Source organism: Nanorana parkeri, unplaced genomic scaffold, assembly GCF_000935625.1.
Source record: "Nanorana parkeri isolate BGI_ZX_2015 unplaced genomic scaffold, ASM93562v1 scaffold19, whole genome shotgun sequence".
NCBI lineage: Eukaryota > Metazoa > Chordata > Amphibia > Anura > Dicroglossidae > Nanorana > Nanorana parkeri.
The window spans coordinates 3,340,890-3,359,611 of NW_017306287.1; the positions used below are offsets into that span (position 1 = coordinate 3,340,890).

Below are 18,722 nucleotides of genomic sequence, written 5' to 3' on the forward strand. Positions count from 1 at the left end.
TTCACTAATTGCCTATGCCAGGTTTTAGGTGACCATTCATAATATAAATGCTATTGGGTAGACAATTATAAAATGCAGACAAACCTGCACCTTTGTGCCTGTGCTTGATCATTTGTGTCTAAATATGGCAGGGTTTTGGATATGGATTGGTTTTTAGCCTGGATGAGAAGGAAGAGCAGATAAATAAACATTTTCAAAACTTCCCTTTAAATGACAACCTTCTGACCTCTTACCTAAATTTTCCCATCATTTGTGCTAACTGATCTTTGTAAACAAAAGTACACGCTCACCAGGGCCATCTCAGTAAAATGTTGGGCCTAAACAGAACCAGCCACAACTGTTCTTCTTCCTGTGATGTTGCTACAGGGGAAAGACCCCTCTGCCCCGTGCCAGGGCTGTTAGGCATGGACCTGTCCTGACAAAGGGGAAGTGGAATGCTAACTTTCAACAAGGGAAGTCAGATGAAGGCAAAGTAAAGCTAAAGAGGAGGGCAAATATATATTTTTCATAAGCCTGTACAGTTATAATAATAATCTAAGAGTGATTCAGATGCTTGCATAAGCTCAAGCGTGACTAGTTCTCTTTCAACTAAGTCTGTTGCAAGAATGAAAAACATGTCCCCTGCAAAGAAAGGTGTTCATATTGACCTCTTTGTCTGCATGCATGGCTGATCATCACTATATTGCAGATACAGCTGCATGAAGAAACTTCAGAATATGATACTTCCCAGTGTGTTGGATGCCTGGTTCCCCCGTTGAGCTCATTGGTTCAGTCTGCCAGCCCCTAATTTACTACTGTGTCCTGTACTGATGTAGGAGCCAACAAGAGAAACCACAGAGCTCAGCAGGGTACCAGGCATCTGACGTGCAGAAGTGTTGGATTCTGAAGAGTCTGCAAGCAGGCGTTTTTGCAACTCAGTGTTGATTGGCGGTGCGAGCAGTGAGAGAGGTATGAACTGTATTATTTGCAAGGGGCACTCTTCTTAAATTTTTATTCTAGCAACAAGTTGCTTTAAACATGACATTTAGGGCTTGTGCTGATGGCCATTTGCAGCATGCTTTGAGGTGCATTCTGCCTGCATTTGACATCAAGTTAAGAGGCTTCTGAGATCTTTCATAGTTCATTGGAAGGTGCATTTGACCTCCTTCTGACTTGTATTTGACCTTTTTCTAAGCTTCAAGCTGCTTTTATGTGCCCATTGACTTGTATTGGGTGAGAAGTAGTTCTAACAGTACACAAAATCCCATTCAACAGACCCTTATATAAACTGGTAATGCCTCGGGCGCCACTTACAGCAGAACTAAACTCACCTCCCCTTGTTCCCTCACCAACGTCAACATCTTCGCTCAGTCTTCTTCTGGGTCCAGGATCTTCAACCATCTTGATTGGCCAGGCCGGGATGATGTAAGTCCTATACATACGCATGGAAGTTAAAGTGACACTAAACTCAGGAGTTACATTTTAAAAATGTATTCCGTTACCTTAACTATTAACAAAATTGTATCTTATTTGTGTATCACTCGGCTGTAGATCCTCAAATCATCTCTGAATTGGTGCTGACACTGTCCTTCCTTCTGGAGGGTGGCTACTTTTGTTCCTCATGGTCACTGTGTGTTGTAAAGTAGTCACTGCTCCAAGATCACTCCCATGATGGGCTACAAACTCAATACATATTAGTGAACTAAACATGTAATTGTTGTCCATCACCAGAGCGAGCTTGGAGCGGCGGCTACGGTACTTTACAACACACACAGGGACCATGGGGAACAAAAGTAGCCACCCTCCAGAAGGAAGAACAGTGTCCGCAGCAATTCAGAGATGATTTGAGGAACTACAGCTGAGTGATGAACAAATAAGGTTCAGTTTTGTGAATAGTTAAGGTTTAACTCCTCAGCTTCCTCTCCTTAATTAATTCTAGCACTCAGATGTGCCCAAAGAATACACTGGGCTTGGTGTACATTCTGAAGACGATTGCCAACAGGCAGGTTAGTTTTGTTTTATTGCAGGAGAAACAATAAAACGCCCTGCCCCAAATATTTTAGTTTTTAAGCTCAGTTCTGCTTTAATGATATCATTGCCAACGTCAGAGTGCAATTCTTAAAGCCCAGTCCCAGCAAAGATGTCTTTTTTGCAGTTTTGGATAAGGATGGGAAAGGTGAGGTACTCTATCGGGTTTTAACTTCTTTCTGTGACATTGTAGTGGACATTTCCGCTCTCCTCCTCTTTCCATGACACCTGGTGTGTCAAGACATCATAGGAGCAGGAAGCTAAGGGAAACATAGATATAACAATTTTATAGAAATTGTAACTATTTACCACTGAAGCTTGGCTTTAATATTAGTGCTTATTTATCATTACGATCTGCTCCTCTGGTGTAGTCTGCAATTGGCCTCCTGGGTCCCTTTCACACCTATGCATGAACTTGCATATCTAGCATGTGTTACTGTGGGCGTTTATGCCTATTTTAAATTCATGTTTTTGTATATTTGAAAAATCTTTTTAGTTTAGGCACATTGCGCATTACCACAAGAAAATAGACACATGTGAACAGGAAGAAGAATGTATGGTTGAGGCCTTGAAGGCTTTTTGGCCTAATAAACCTATCCTAGTCACATTGCCCTTGAGATGGCCCTAAAGCTTGCATGTACTTTAATTGTATCTTTGAAAAAAGACTTGCATGGCTATTGTTAGCACATCTTGCAAAATGTAAAACATTTATTTTTAATTCTACTAAGGTCCCGATCTATGAGGAGAAAAATTTGAATTTCTGCTTGAAGTTGAGCTTATTTAATTGGGCGCTGGAAACAGCAATGACTTCATGCATAGTATAACAACCAATCAGATTCCACATCTCATTAGCATAGACCAGTCAGAACAATGAAGGTTGAATTTGGATATCTGTGGGCTCACTTGTACATTGCTTGCAGCCTTGTTAAATAAGTAGAAAGGACTCCTCCAAGACTATTTTCTAACTATTCCTGACCTGATTGAGTTGCTGCGAACTTGGCAACACGGTCATGGTCGGTGACCACGTGTGAGAGGATAACATGCCTTGTCTTAGGGTTAAAAAAAAAGAAGATGTATGTGTCAAAGTGCCCAACTTCCTCTTTCTTGAATCCACCAATGTGACCCATCATCACCTACGTTACGCAAGCCAGGGAGTTACACCTAAATACATCCATACAGCATTCCACTGACAGTGACATTGTTTTCCTCCATGATGCATGAATAGACCTACTCTGAACACACATAAGGATGTATTTATAAACAATTCACAGGGCCATTTGCCCTATGAAACTACAAGATTTTTCATTCTGTGTAAATGAAGCCCAAAACAAATGTTGTTAGTAAATTTTTTCCCCGATTCAAATGTACTATATGTAAAATATCAGAATATGGCCGCTAGATAGAGCTATGGAGGATAGGAAAGAAGTATTTATTTCCTAGGCTCTTCGGCTCCCTCTAGTGGCCATAATGTGGTTTTACATCATAACATTCAAAATTACATTGAACTTCATAGTAATTTCATAAGTTTATAAGCCAGTTACACACAATTATGTAATATAAATAAAATGTACTAAGAACATCCATTTTATGTATCCATTCGCACAGGAGGAACATTCACCGAGATTTGCAGGGGAATGGCTCTGTGAATTGTTTATAAATAAACCCCCAAGGAATACCTTCAATCTGTTAGGCCAGCTAACCAGAACGTTGAAACTTATGGATAGTGCCCCCAACAGGAAATAAGGCTTTTTGTGCTTCATGTCTTCCATCATTTGAACGTACTTTGTGAACCCGTCACCAGACCACTGTGCCGGAAGCCATTTTGTGGCGTTAATTAAAGTAGATCTAAACCCCTTCACCAAAATCTCAATAACTTTTAAAATGCTAATGTAATTTCAATGATTGTTTTCAATCTTTTTTTTTTAATATGCAAATTGTATTTAAAAAAATAGGTGGTGATCCAGCCATGCAGGACCTTGTTCGGGTACTCCCTGTTATGGGGTGACAACTGTTTTATGAATGAGCTCCTGTTTTGTCACATTGTCACATGCACCCCTGGTGGAGACTACAAGTGGCCGTGCTTATACACATCTTGCAGATGTTGTCACAACTCGAAGCCATTCCAGAGCAATGGCGTGCAGCTGATGATGGAGTGAGTGCATGTAGACAGGAAGTGTCTGAAAGAAGCTGGAGGATATCAGCAGCATTGACATGAAAAAATGAAAACTAGGTGACAACAGTATTTTATGGAAAAACAAAATAAAGCAAGGCAATTGTTTATTGCTATACAGTTATTTTAGCAAAGTACATGTCATCTACATTGGGTTTAGATCTACTTTAATAAAAAAAACTAACAGAATCTCTCACTTCCAGCATGTCATATGGTCAGCAGTAACACTCCTTCCCAGCAACAGGCTAAAACGTTAAATCCATCTCATAGGTAATAAGGGAGCCTTAATCCTATCCTTGAAATTATTAACATTTCCTTTCTCATTAAAACACGCCCACTTGAATGATAAATACCCCTAATTCTGTATCAATTTGACCTCAAATGTAAATTTGGCTCCATATATTTAAGTATGTACACAGATATCTTTTTTTTGCAGTTCAAGGGACACTGCACACATATGCTAAACCAACTTAAATACATACACACTTGGGGAATTTGATTCCCTTTATCTCCCGTGATAATACATTTCATGTATTCCTTCACACATTTCAATTTGTATGCATACTGTTATTAAAGGGGAAATATCAGTTTAAAAATGTTATCTGAGTCTGTGATGTGGCATCCTGTTTATTAATTGCAGGTTTTTTTGCTTTTATCTCTTTTTTTTTTAAATCTCTTTGGTCAGCGATTTAGCGGTATGGGTGTTTAAAGTTAAACACTGTCGGAAAAGAGTTGAAACCAGGTCACCGCACTGCGAAGGCCGATATGTTGTGTGGCCTGTAATGGATTTGATACTTCCCCTTTAAACAGTTGCTTGTTCACACTTGACAACCATATGGCCACTCCTCCTCCCGGGAATCATAAAAAGGAGAGGTCATAAATAACTTTTTAGTAAGAGAGGTACCTTATTATATTGTTCTGCTATGGCAAACACAGAGGTTAAAATGTATCTCAAAGACCTTAAGGAATACTGGGCTAGACACGAGAAGACCATACTTTTTTTTTAACATACCTTTGACGTTCTACTTTCAGCCTGTAGGAGGCGACACACCTAATGGGAACTGGTAGGCAGCTAAAGTGTTACTGAAAACACATTACAATCGCTTTGTCTTACAGTGAATCCGTAACCTATGCATATCCGGCCAACGCAGCCATATAGTGAGGCGGGCCAATAATCAGGAAGCTGTGACGTCACAAAGGCACAAGGCGCAAAGTGGGAAATGACAGTCTGATTATGGGTTCCGCCTACAAAATGACTGCTTCCATAGTGCATGGATTGTGGATCCACTATTACATAAAAATTAGATAATTCACTACCTCTTTCTCCATTCATAAAAATACCCCACCCCGCTGTTTGTCACAGGTGGGCAGCAGTCCATAGCGGCGCATTCTTTTGGCAAGTATTAGCGAGAATTGCGGCAAGGTGTCACTGTCATCTCATCTGGGCGGGCACTACCCAGAGAGCGGAAGGCACTTAGTTCAATCCTCAGTATGGCTGACGAAGGTTCATAGAGGAGGAGGCATGAGATGGGGGCAAGAGAACGCCCTTCTCACTAATACATGGTCCAACCAGTGTCTGTGCAGCCCTCCAGAGATAATCTAGAAGGAGGAGGTGGCACGCCTCCACTTAAGAGTGTTTATACATTGCACTAAAGATGGTGCCAAGAGACCCAACTCTGTCACCAAACGTTGGATTGGATGCTGCACCCCCGATGGATCTGGACGTTTGCCCTTACTGTCACTCTGGAAATTTTTGAGCCAGCCTTGACTACTAAGCACAGCTTAGAGAGTTGTCCCAAGCGAGTATGGAGCCCCAACTTTCTTCATGTGGGTGGGGTAAAGTCATGGTGATGTCACCACTTATTATAAGAAGAATATGATGTAGAAATGACTCGGATCAGAAGCCCACCAACATGTGTCTAGGAGAATAAGGAGCCATCTATTTAGATATCCATCAGGCCACACCACCATAAGGCTGAGTTGTGGAATGATGCAGTGGCTCTTGGAACACAATGAATAAGTCCATGATCTGGCACAGTGAACAGCAGGGATGCTCAGCTAGGCTGCCAGCCTCTTACATTCCTGATGGCCCCACAAACTATCTGGTCCTTCTCTGCACCACCAGTCTCACCGTGCTCCTCCATCACGGCCCCTGTCCTCAGCCTTCTCCCGCTTACGTGCCGTTTCCCCGCCGCCAGACTCTGCTGCCCCTTTCCCTCCCGTTACCAGGCTGCTTATTTCATCTGTGGGGGAGCGACCAATGCTCCCATCCACCTGTACCCGGATGTCAGGAGAGATTGATAACTGGTGATGGGGCACTAGGCCTCCATTTTCTGTACACTTTGGGTATAGATAGGTTTTCATCTGTCCTTTTCCTTTGACATTGACAGTCCCTCGATAATCAAACTCATAGCCCATTTTCACTAACACCCTATAGCTTTCCTCACTTGCCTGGATGCGGCATTCCACTCCTGTCGTGTCCATTCTGCTTGCAATGTTCACTGTGTCCCCCCAGATGTCATAAAGCAGCTTGGTTGTCCCAATCACCCCCGCTGTCAGAGGACCATGGTTGAACCCAATGCGAAGCTTGAAGTTAAACCACAGCATGTTGTTGTTGAAATCATCCACCACGCTCATCATTTCCTTGGCAAACTCAAACAGTGTCTGTAGGTGGCGGTGAGGTTGGCTGCTGTCCTGGCACTGAGATGGGTTGAGTCCACAGGCGGCCATATAAGTAGCACCAATGGTCTTGATCTTCTCAATGCATGAATAATGAGGCTTGCTAAGAAGCTCATCAAAGTCCCCAATGAGCTCATTTAAAACCCTATAACACTCCTTGCCGCCTTCATAATTTTCTTCGTAGAATTCACTAAAGTTGACTATACTGGCGAAGATTACTCCAGCGTCATCGTGGTTCTTGGAGTAGCTCTGGGACACTTTAAGTTGCTCAGCTACGTGATAAGGGATGATGTTGCGGAGAAGCCAGTCTGCCTGATCTCTCATGCTCTGGATCTTAGTACGGTGCAGGTCTGCCTCCACATCGCCATGGTAGTGAAGGCGGTAACTGACCTCGAACTCTCGATTCAGGAACCACACGAAAAGGAGGAGCAGAAAATAGGCTACAGCAAGTTCAGGACCAAGTAGGGAGGTTGCTGTGCTTGAACTGTCAGGATTCAGAATGTCAGGAGGAGGAGAGGAAGAGCTACAAATAAAGACAAAGAAAAGCTTTTAAGACGCTAGTATTTTATTTTCCTGCTTCTAATATTGATAATAGTGGTGGTAACACTGAGGTATATAGCGGTTACTGCTAATGCCTTCTAAATAACTTCCCACCCGGGACTCTACATGCATGGAATTAGTATAATTTTCTGTTATTAATAGGTTTCCTCATTCTTACCACAACCAATAAAGAAATTGCAAGGTACATTGTCTTCTGGCCAAACTGGTCATATGTGTGTCCATATCACTATGGCAAGGGGAATAGAATGTAAGTTTTTTTCAAACAAAAACTGATATGAATGCTTCTCTGGGCACACTTTATTCCCATGTCCTGATGTAGGGATTGCGTCTGGACCCCACTCTTCATTATGTAGAGTCCTCCCAACCATCCTAATATTTAACCTTAATTGGAAGCAGATTAAGTGCTATGGGGCTTGTTTTGTCCAAGGACCATTATGAACTTTCCTCTCTCTAGTGACTAGAATTGCAAGGTGCGCTTGCACACTCTGAAGCACAACTCTGCTAGTTGCATGCATCCTAGAAGAAAACACAAAGAGAGGGGCGCCTTTCCTGGTGCAGAATGGTTTATTCAATAAAAGGTAAAAAAACAAACTTGCAGGTACTCACAAGAGTAGAATAACAACAGGCTGTAGGACAATGAGTGAACTGGAGCAATGGAGGGATCCGTGTGATACGTCCTGTATACCAATATGTGAAGTGTTGACGCGTTCCCGGGGCACGCCCCCTTCGTTGTTGATGTTCTGACGAAGGGGGCGTGCCCCAGAAACACGTCGACACTTCACATATGGGTATACAGGACGTATCACACGGATCCCTCCATTGCTCCGGTTCACTCATTGTCCTACAGCCTGTTGTTATTCTACTCTTGTAAGTACCTGCAAGTTTGTTTTTTACCTTTTATTGAATAAACCAATTTTGTTTTTGCAGCATTAAGAAACTAGATTAGCATGGCAGCGAGTACTAAGACCTAGTACTATTTTTTGGTAATTGCTAAAATATAAGACCTACCCCAAAAATAAGACCCAGTTGTGACCATTCCCAGGGCCGGTGGTGGTATAAGGGGGAACTTGAAGAGCCGCGGGAAAGAATCAGCGGTGCCAACGAAGCCAGGGCTAGAGGAAGCGAGGCGGCAGCGGAGGGAGCAGAGCCGCATAAGCCGATGCTTCCTCTTTAGCACCGGCTCCTGTCACAGGCGGAGTGATACCAAATACACTCCGCCTGTGAGGAATCGATAGTGAAAGCGCGCTTCGCTCATTCTGGTTACCAAACTGCTCTTGGAAAGGTACGGCACCCCTGATTGCCCTGATCACCCTATTCTTAACTTTGCCATTTTGGATTATTTAATTTGGATTTGCATTAACTTTGGATTGTTTTACATTTAAAAAAAATAAGACCTACCCCAAAAATTAGACCTAGTGTGTTTTTGTGAGCCCAAAAAAATATAAGACAGTGTCTTGTTTTCATGGAAACACGGTATTAACAAAAATTTATCTTATTTGTGTATCGCTCGACTGTAGATCCTCAATCATCTCTGAATTGGTGCTGACACTGTCCTTCCTTCTGGAGGGGGGCTACTTTTGTTCCCCATGGCCCCTGTGTGTGTTGTAAAGTGGCCACCACTCCAAGCTCACTCCCGCAATGGACTACAATCTCATGTTCAATTTGCTAATTTGTATTGAGATTGTAGTCCATCACAGGAGTGAGCTTGGAGCTGGTGGCTACTTTACAACACACACAGGGGCCATGGGGAACAAAAGTAGCCCCCCTCCAGAAGGAAGGACAGTGTCAGCACCAATTCAGAGATGATTGAGGATCTACAGTCGAGCGATACACAAATAAGATACATTTTTGTTGATAGTTAAGGTATTTGAATGTATTTTTAAGATTTAACTCCTGAGTTTAGTGTCACATTAATGTTATCCACTTGGGCGATTTCTATTATCTATGTATGTGCATCTTACTTGAGTTGAGATAGTTGCGTTGTTCCCAGGAGTGATTAAAGGAGAACTATGGGGTTAGGGCTTTTCCCCATAGTTCTCCTAAGGGTAACGGGAGGAAACAAACTAGCGTCCTCCCGTCACCCAAAGCTCAGTATATCGTGAGCTACAGCTCACTATATACTGAGACGCCGCAGCTGGAACGGATCCCGACAATTCTGTCTGGATCCACCCAGCTGCGTGAGTGACAGCTGGCTCTGCCTAACCCAGATAGCAAGGATAACTTGCTACAAACTCGTGGCGGGGTGAAATTGTAATTTTGTTAACTTGCTGCACACATTCCTGGCAAGCTGCAGATTTGCAGAACACTCGCAGCACAAGTTCCAGTTGACACTTTTTGAATTTGTAGCAAATTTGCTTGGCAAGTCTACAGCAAGAGTCCTGCAGGTCTTAGCAAGAGCTCTGCAAGCTCGCTGGTCTGGAGACTTGCACTCCAGACTTGATGTAATTGTGCAACAAAATTGTGAAGCTTGGCAAGTCTGCAATAGTTTAGCAAGTCATTTTCAAACTTGCAGCTCAATTGCTTGGAACTAGAGGCAGAGCCAGCTGTGCCCGCCCCCTCCCCGGTCCGTTCCGCCAGTCAGCGCTGGAGGATCGGAAACAACAAGTTTTGAAATACAGAATCACAATGACAGCCCTGAAATGATGGCTGTTATTTTTGCCGTTACCTGAAGTTGGTTGCATTATTGGGCTCTTCTATTATAACAAGTCTGCAAAGTGATATAAAAGACAGAGTTAGTCATGTAGCAAAGAATGCTGTAATTGCTCCACCATCCTTTTACTTAATTGCCCTCACTCACCCTGTCGGGAACAGCGGCACATACAGGAGAATCAACAGAGCAGCTCCAGTCACCGTAGCAAGGGAGGATCTCAGCCAGGAGCTCAGTTGGCAGAAGTTACAGTACTGGACTAGAGGGATGAGCAGAGCAGAGCACAGGAACATGGTGTACTGTAAAGAGTAGAGACAGTTAGTCACCACCAGGGGGCAATACTAACACAGGAGTTGGCCATTGTGACTAATGAAAATACTTGTTTCATTTTCCCATAAGTATATTCAGTTTCCTATAAGTAACAACTTTTCTCTTCCTGTTCTTTTTATAACCTTTCTTAGGCTACTGACATGCATAATCAGAAATCACTAGGTAGTAAATCATCACAGACAAATGCAAGGAGGTAATAATATTAATTAAAAAAATTAGTACCTTATCACTATTGCTCATTAAAAGGATACAAATAAAATGGGAATGCATAATGCCTGGGGGTGGGGGGGAGGGCAATTTTATTTCAATTAATATATATCATACATATGCAATACTAACCCTATACTAATCAATATTTTATGGGCCCCTCCACACCAGATATTAAATTGCTTGGTAATGCGTAGGACAATACGATGAGCATAAACTTTGCAAAGCGTGTCCTTTTATCAGCAATGGAACTCCAACAAGCATACATGGAGTAAACAAATGTAGCCACCACTTAGCACATAGCCACATGTGATGAAGAAAACACACATTGCTTTGTCATTTGTTGGAGGGGCATCTTCATGGCCTGTAAATGTCTGTGGAGAATGCAAAAAACAACACAATGCGTGTTGGTGCAGGTGCAAAAACAGCTGTATAAGTGTGATTTGGCCCAATGTTTCCCTAGATCCTTAGCAATATGACCATTAGCAAGGGGTTGCCATGTATTAGATACTATTTATTCATTATACAGAATTGTTAATAACATTTTCCTACCTATTCTGAGACTAAGTTTTTTCTTTCATATTAATTGTTAAGACAGTATCATCTTACAGGTTGTGGAGAGAGGACATAAGCCCTCCAACCAAATTAGTGCGTAGCACAGTAAGGCCCCATATGTGACATCCATCATCTAAGATTGAATGGACGGCACCTGTCTGAAAGGGGCCTAAAGCCTCCTTAGAACAGAAGGTATACACATGTCTCGTTCCGTCACATATCCCTAAAATAGGAAGATTATTCTTAATCACATGCAGTAAGTAGGAGGCATAGAGGAGCGCTGTCCTTGAGTCCAACCAATAGTCACTAAGTAGTTGCTTCCTTAGTATTGCTCCATAAGGGACACCTGGACTTAGAGGCAGATATCTTTCAGGTCTAATGCCAGCAGGTAATCAACTGGTACAAGGCACTCTTCCTATGTTCCTCCTGCTCCCATACATCCACCACCAACTACTTAGTGATTATCGGTTAGACCCATGGATAGCGCTCTTGTTTGTCTACACTTATGTGATTGATCAATATAGGAGGAATGGGAATACATTAATGACCAGTAGGGGACATCTATAAAACTATATATATTGGACCTGTAGGGTGCAAAAAGCCTTCAGAGATCCGTGCAGGTGGTTGGGCCTGCTATGTTTTTTACCTGCAGCATGCCCCCGACACCACAAGTGAGTCTCCTGCCACTGGATGTGCCACAATCATCTCACATGCTGTTTAGTATTAAATTACCCCCAGTCCTGACAAAGCTGGCTGCGAAACTCTTTAATTCTGCCGCTTTGATTTTCTCAATGGACATAACAAATATACCTTGGACCAATGATGGCAACTTATATATCCAATAAAAAAATATGATGTGTATATAATTAACAAAATGGACATGATGTGATTGTGGCTTATGGAGGTACTTTTGTCATATAGGAGGATTAATGTTTATCACATTTTATTTTTATATGTATTCTTTTATACAATAAACTAAGAATTATTTTAAATTCATATGAGCTGGCATCTACAAAACCCAGTTCTAGTAAAATTACATTCAATTTTATTCTCTACATTAACACTGTGTGCCTCCATAACTGTTCCTTTTATATACATGCTGTGTTTTTCTATCCAGATAGCACAGCATGACTTGATTCACTGGAACTATTGATAGGCTAATCTGGTTTATTTGACTTAAATATAAGCCTTTCTCAGTGCCATCTACTTCTCTGAAGAGGCCCAGCGCCTGCTGATGACTACTGATAAAAATACACTATTAATATACTGTATAAGGTATAATTATGGTATGTAAAAATACCAACATGTTATAATAAAATACTGATAAAATAATAAAGAAATCATTAAAAATCACTATAGATTTCCCATTAAACTTTAGTGGCAGGTCCTCTTTAACCAATATACCCTTATAAAATAATTCATACTCGTATTTTGTTGAAGAAATCAGCAGTCAGGTTGGAGAAGACGACAGCAGCTGGCAGAGAGACGAGAACAGTGCCGATAAGATGACGAGGAAGATATCCGGAGATCATTTCCAGGAGACGCCTAGTACACAGGAACATGTCCTCCAGATAGAAGGCCATCCTGGAAAGTGAACACAGGGACATAAATGCCAATAAATTAGCTTCTAATGAAAGGTATTTGTTGAAAGCAACTGGTCAGAAAGGAAAGCTGTCTTTACTGATTTGTTTCTTTACATGCAAGTCCAGGGGTTGTCACCCTTATTCTTCATCACTTTGTTGGTCACAGGCCTGGAACAAGCATTTGCTCATTCTGTTTGAAGTGAACACATGTCGTGTTCTTGTGGGGCAAAGCAACAGGTTAACCACACAGTGGCATAGTAGTTAGTAGTGACAGAAGCCTTGTAGCCCTGGGGGTCCCCGTTTCGAATTCCGACCCGGACACTCTCTACAAGCAGCCTGCAAGTTCTCCCTGTGCTTGTTTGGGTTTCCTCCGGGTACTTGGGTTTCCTTCCACACTCCAAAGACATGCTGGAAGGTTAATTGGCTCCTGTCTAAATTGGCCCTGTATGTATGCATGTGAGATAGGGACCTTAGATTGTAAGCTCCTTGACGGCAAGGACTGATGTGAATGTGCACTATATAAAGTGCTGCGCAAAATGGTCGGCACTACATAAATACCTGTAATAAATACATGTAATTTTCACCCAATGGCTGCTAATTCTTACCTTCAATTCACTCCCCTGCTGCCCTGTTTACCCGACAGAGTGTAAAGAAAAAGCCATGTGTGCATGCTCCATGTAGATCTGGTTGGAACTTAGACATGGCTAATGACTTTCTAACTACAGATGACTTGACGTGACATGAGTCTGGCCATTGGAATGGTCACTCAGACACCCAGAGCTGTCACGTGGGAGGAAGGGGAGTTTGTCACATGTCCCTCAAACCCAGCAGTATTGGGTATATCTCATTGCTTCAGTGGGCACCCAAAGCAGCAAGGAAGCAAGAAAATAGGGAATATATGCAGCTGGAGAAGGGGGGAGCACCAATAAAGTGAATGTGTTGATTTGCCCTGCTCTGCCCTTTGCCCGATGTTTCAATGCATATATTTTGCATTGAAACATTGGGGTTCAATGCAAAATATAAACCATCATCTTCTTAAATACCACCTCCATTTATACATAAATAAAAATGAAAAAGTAAAAATAAAAAAAATGGATATATCATAGATATTTGCTGCACACGCCTATTTGTAATTTAATGTTATTAACAATTTCCTTTCCATTTAAAACTGAAGCTGCTGTAATTTTCTAAAACTGTAAAGAAAAATGCAATGCAATATGTCGACCTAAAGGCGTTCTGTACACAGTTGGTGTACAGAACGATTCCGTAAATGTCAATCTCCTGCTTCTGTGATTGGCTGACTGATTTTGCCAGAGGTCTGCACTAAATAAAATTTTAGGCATCCCCTGCAATAGGAATTACATCTATAAGCACCTTCACCGCTGCTCCATCTACTCACCTGACAGAGACAAGTAAGGAGATGAACCCAAGGAGACCGCAGACAACAAGGACGATGAGCACCAGTGTTGTTAGGGACATAGGAACTGTAGGTGGCTTCAGGAAACAAGCAATGGAAAGGAGGAGGAAGATGAAGAAACCCAAGAAGACATCCAGCAGGGAGCTGAAGGTGGCACTGGCGAATGTTTTTACTGGAGCCATCCGCATAACCTGCAGACAGAGGAGGCAATGTTACCATGAGTTAAAGGGACAGGCCACCTAAGACTGGTATTTCAGTTATGGATGAACGCAGGTTGGACTCTACAGTACGAGTAAGACTGCTGCTGATGACGTCTTTTTGCTGCAGAAGGGGAAGTCTCAATGCACCATCCTACATTAATTCAGGTGGCAGACCTGGACCTGGTAGCCTACCTGCCACTTGGATTAATTTAGGTTGGCACATTGAGACTTTCCCTTCTTCCACAGAAGTTATCAGCAAAGCCTATGAGGGCCTATTTCACCTATACACACCCTTCAAGTCCGCTTTAACAGTGCCTTGTGGGCACATACTTCCTGACACATTGCAGCAGTCATCATCATACTTTGCTATCATTTCATAATGAGCTTTAAAAAACCAACTGGTGTAATTAAATACCCAATAAACAGCCCAATACCCCTTTAAAGGAACAAAAAAAAAATCTGGTCAAACCAGTGAGCAAAGTCATGACTTACCATCTTAGTGGTAAAGCAAAGGTACCCAAAAGGTAGGATGGCTCAGAAAATAGAGGCAAAAGCCTTGTGCATTCCTGATTACCAGGGATTGTCATTGTACATTGTACTGACACCAGAAGTCACTGCACTACATTTTAATGTAAATGGTTAATCTCTCTTTTCCTGCACCCAGCCCCCTTCGTCAGTCTAAGGGCCTGTGTCAATGGGCTATGGGCTTGTATCGATGACATCAGTTTGAGGTGCTTCTGAGATGATTCAGAATTCATTGACAGGTGCATTTGACCTTTTTCTGACCTGCATTTGAACTGCTGCAAGCGGGTTTTGCATTCCCTATAGACATGTATTGCAATGCAATACCCACTGCAAGCGAACCAAAGCCTGTCGACATATATCTTTAAACTCATCTATTCCCGATCCAGCAACCAGGCCACACAGTAAGTTGTCAAAATACTCCAAGCTGGGCCCTTACATGTGCCCTGCGCTCTCCATTTAATCCTATGGAGAGTTCATCCTCTGTGCACTGGGGGCAGGAGAAGCTACAACCTAACGCAGCAATCACTGCTTTAGCATTACAGCAATATATGGTTCCACAAATTCTATATTAGACCCCCTTTTTTATATTTGCACTTTGCTGGGCAGACGCTGTCTGGTCTGGTGCAGGTTAACTAGTACATGTACACTCAGTTTGCAGCCTGGCTCTACTGGTGGGAATGAATATTGTCCACAGTGGGACATATATGGCTGCTCTATTATGAATGTGTGACACTGCTACGGATTATTACCTCCTCCTGGTAGCTGGCTCGATATGACATTTCCAGCTCCTTGTCTTGAAAGTTCAGGCTGAAGCGGTTAATTGGCGGCTTAAAGAAGTAATCTTTCATTAGGCTGGAAAACAGAAACAGGTCAGTGAGGGAAGCTTTGATGTCTTCTGAAAGCCTATGAAGACTTGGCCAACCCAACACTTAACTTCTATAATCCACATATGTACAGTACATAATGACCAGTGCCCATATATATTTGTATCTATATTGATTAGTCCTGTATGTTCTACTACATCTTGTCCCCATTGTTTGTATAATAATCCAGTCCATATATTTCCATCTATCTCCGTATATCTATACTAAGACATTACTATATGTTATCCTCCTCCAATACATTTTGACCTGTCCTGTAAAGTCTACAGCATTTACGTCAACATCTTTTTCCCAGCATATGAATATAGTGACCAGTTCTGTATCTTCTGGTCTATTATATATCATCCACATGTTAGACATCCTAACTCTCCCGGATGTTCCGGGAGTCTCCCGCTATTAGATAGCGGCTCCTGGCCGCCAGGGAGAGAAACATTTTCTCCCAGAAAGGTTTACTCTACTCGATCTAGCAGAGTAAACATTTCCCTGCTGTTTTTTTTTTTTTTCAGTCAGAGAGAAAAAAAACAGCATAGGAACAGAGCAATGAATAGCTGGTCTTCTACTGGCTATTTCAATTTGCAATAGCCAATAGCAGACTACCTATTGCACCCGCCCACTGCTGCTGCCAATCAGCAGAGGTGGACCTGAAGTTCTCCATCAGGTCCTCCTCTACTGATTGACAGCAGCAGAGGTCGGGTGCAATAGCCAGCTTGCTATTGGCTATTGCAAATTGAAATAGTCAATAACAATCTAGCTATTCATTCCAATGCTGTTTTTTTTAACCGTATTCTCTTTTTTTATTCTGACGGCAACCACTGTCAGAATACTAAAAAACAAACCCAGCAGATAGAATGGGAAGCAATAGCTTCTTTGCTATCTGCCATAATTTCAGGGGGGGAGGAAGCAGAGGGCACCTCTCTGAAATGAGAAGGGCACCTCCCTAAAATTATGTTTTTTATGTTGGGATCCCTAACATGTCAACACATGAATGTGAACTGTCTAGTTTTCCATGGTCTTTGTACCCTCTATTTTTTATTGGAAGACATCATTGACTCGTGTCTTGTAGTGTTTCCTAAAGTGTTCTCTAAAGATTTGCAATTACCTGTCCTCTTTAATAACTTCCACAAAGTGGGCATCTGTCTTCTCCCGGATGTTCTTGAAGCGGAGGGGGAGCAGAGCAGACTGATCCATGCTGACTCCACACCAGCGACCCTTTTCTTGGAGCATCTCATACAGGGAGGCTTGACTGTTGTTCAGGGTTTCTTCTGGAGGTGGGGTCAACAGACCGTTCTGGGTCTTTAAGTGCCGACCAATGGCTGTAGGCTGGGAAAAAGGAATCCAGATGTGTGATACCTTTGCCCATCTCTGCATTTTATAGAAGGCTCACCTATGTTGAAGGGTATGTAAACCCTAACATTTCGCTAATACTATCCCTGTTTTGGTATATTTGTTTGAAAGCAGAAACAAATAGCAGTTGATCCTGATGGAAATCAAGTGAGCTTCTAACTTCCTGCAGTGTGCTCTTTAGTTGACTTCAGTGAACTATAGAACCTAACACACTTCCTAACACACTTCCTTTTCTAGGGTGACAAAACCGCTCCTTCATAAATACAATACAACGAGCATCCTCATCCTGGAACAGGAGTGATTACATGAAAAAAACCCTTTAAAAAGGAATTTAGCAACCACACCTAAGGACTGGTAAGCTGGAATATATTATATTTTTTTTATATGTGTTTTTAGTTAATCATACAAGTTAAGACTCCAGATAGCACTTCAGTTTCCCAACTCCACCCCCACAGTAATATAAAGGTAGTCTTACTCTTCTTGTTGGAATTATTTGTTTTTCATTACAGGGAACAGTTGAGACGGTTATTACAGCAGGAAGAGTCATATGATATGACTCTTGATATTGGGGAGCAAACCTAAACATTTCTTTTATGACAATCCTGCAACTGATGTGCTTGAGGGAGTAATTTAAGCCAACATTACCCAAATAATTTTGGCAGACTAACCCATTAACTGGACTTACCCGGTTTGCTGCTCCTTTCCATTCATCTGGGGTCCCATTGGCTGCAGAAGCACCTTCCTCCACTTTCTCTTGACCTGCGGTGTCTCCACATGTTGGACAACTCTGAAAACAGGCAACAATAACACATTACTCACTAATCCATAGATAAATCAGGCAATGCATTCCCAAATAACTTCACTGTCTGTACTGCCACCTAAAGGATAACCAGCTTTGGCTACACTATAGCTGTAATAAAACTATTCCATCCTAAGGGCCTTCATCAGTAGTGAGAATGGTAATGATGTGCAGTAATCCACAGTAACCAATCACATTTCAGGGTTCTTTTTTTTTCTATTAATGAAGATTTATGATTGGTTGCCGCCTTATTTAATAAAGCACCAAAGGTGCCTACTGACATTAACAAATGTTCACTTGATCCAATCATTAATGGTGAAATGAAGATTTGTCATTAGACTTCCCCAAAGCCCCCTTGTCAAGCCTTTGATTGGGATAGATTTTTCTCTATTGTGTTCCCCCACAACAAGCAACCACCAGGGGTATCAAACAAGCACCCCTCCATTCTCTCTAGAACCAAGCATGAATATTCACTCAATTGGAACATCTGGTGCAGATGCCTAATGTCTGTTTGCAGATAATTAAGTTGGTCATATACTTTACAGTCTGATTGCAATCTCCTTTAGATTCACCAAAACGATATAATATTAGGGTATACCTTAACAGTCCATTCAATGTGTATCCAATCAGGCAAGTCCCTTATACTATATGGTTGTTTGCAGATCTAAAGGAAACTGTACACATTGTAGTGTGTATAACCAGATTTAGCAGTGACAGTCAGATTTTATATGTTTATAATTATTATCCCTGACACTTAAAAAAAAAAAAGGCTTAAATGTTAGGTATATTAAAAAAATACCAAGAAATTCTAAAAATC

The 18,722-nt window shown here is 41.9% G+C and overlaps 1 protein-coding gene across 1 annotated transcript in view; it reads right to left on the reverse strand.

The window, feature by feature from the left end:
• Positions 1–5,172: 5,172 nt before the first annotated feature.
• Positions 5,173–18,722, reverse strand: part of ADCY9 (adenylate cyclase 9) — an 89,395-nt gene continuing 75,845 nt past the window's right edge. The window contains exons 3-10 of the mRNA XM_018561168.1: positions 17,792–17,893; positions 16,862–17,082; positions 15,631–15,733; positions 14,139–14,347; positions 12,581–12,740; positions 10,215–10,363; positions 10,083–10,124; positions 5,173–7,379 (exon numbers count right to left, since the gene is read on the reverse strand). Of these exons, the coding sequence (XP_018416670.1) occupies positions 6,305–7,379; positions 10,083–10,124; positions 10,215–10,363; positions 12,581–12,740; positions 14,139–14,347; positions 15,631–15,733; positions 16,862–17,082; positions 17,792–17,893 (2,061 nt within the window). The 3' untranslated portion in view covers positions 5,173–6,304. The remainder of the gene's footprint in view (positions 7,380–10,082; positions 10,125–10,214; positions 10,364–12,580; positions 12,741–14,138; positions 14,348–15,630; positions 15,734–16,861; positions 17,083–17,791; positions 17,894–18,722) is intronic.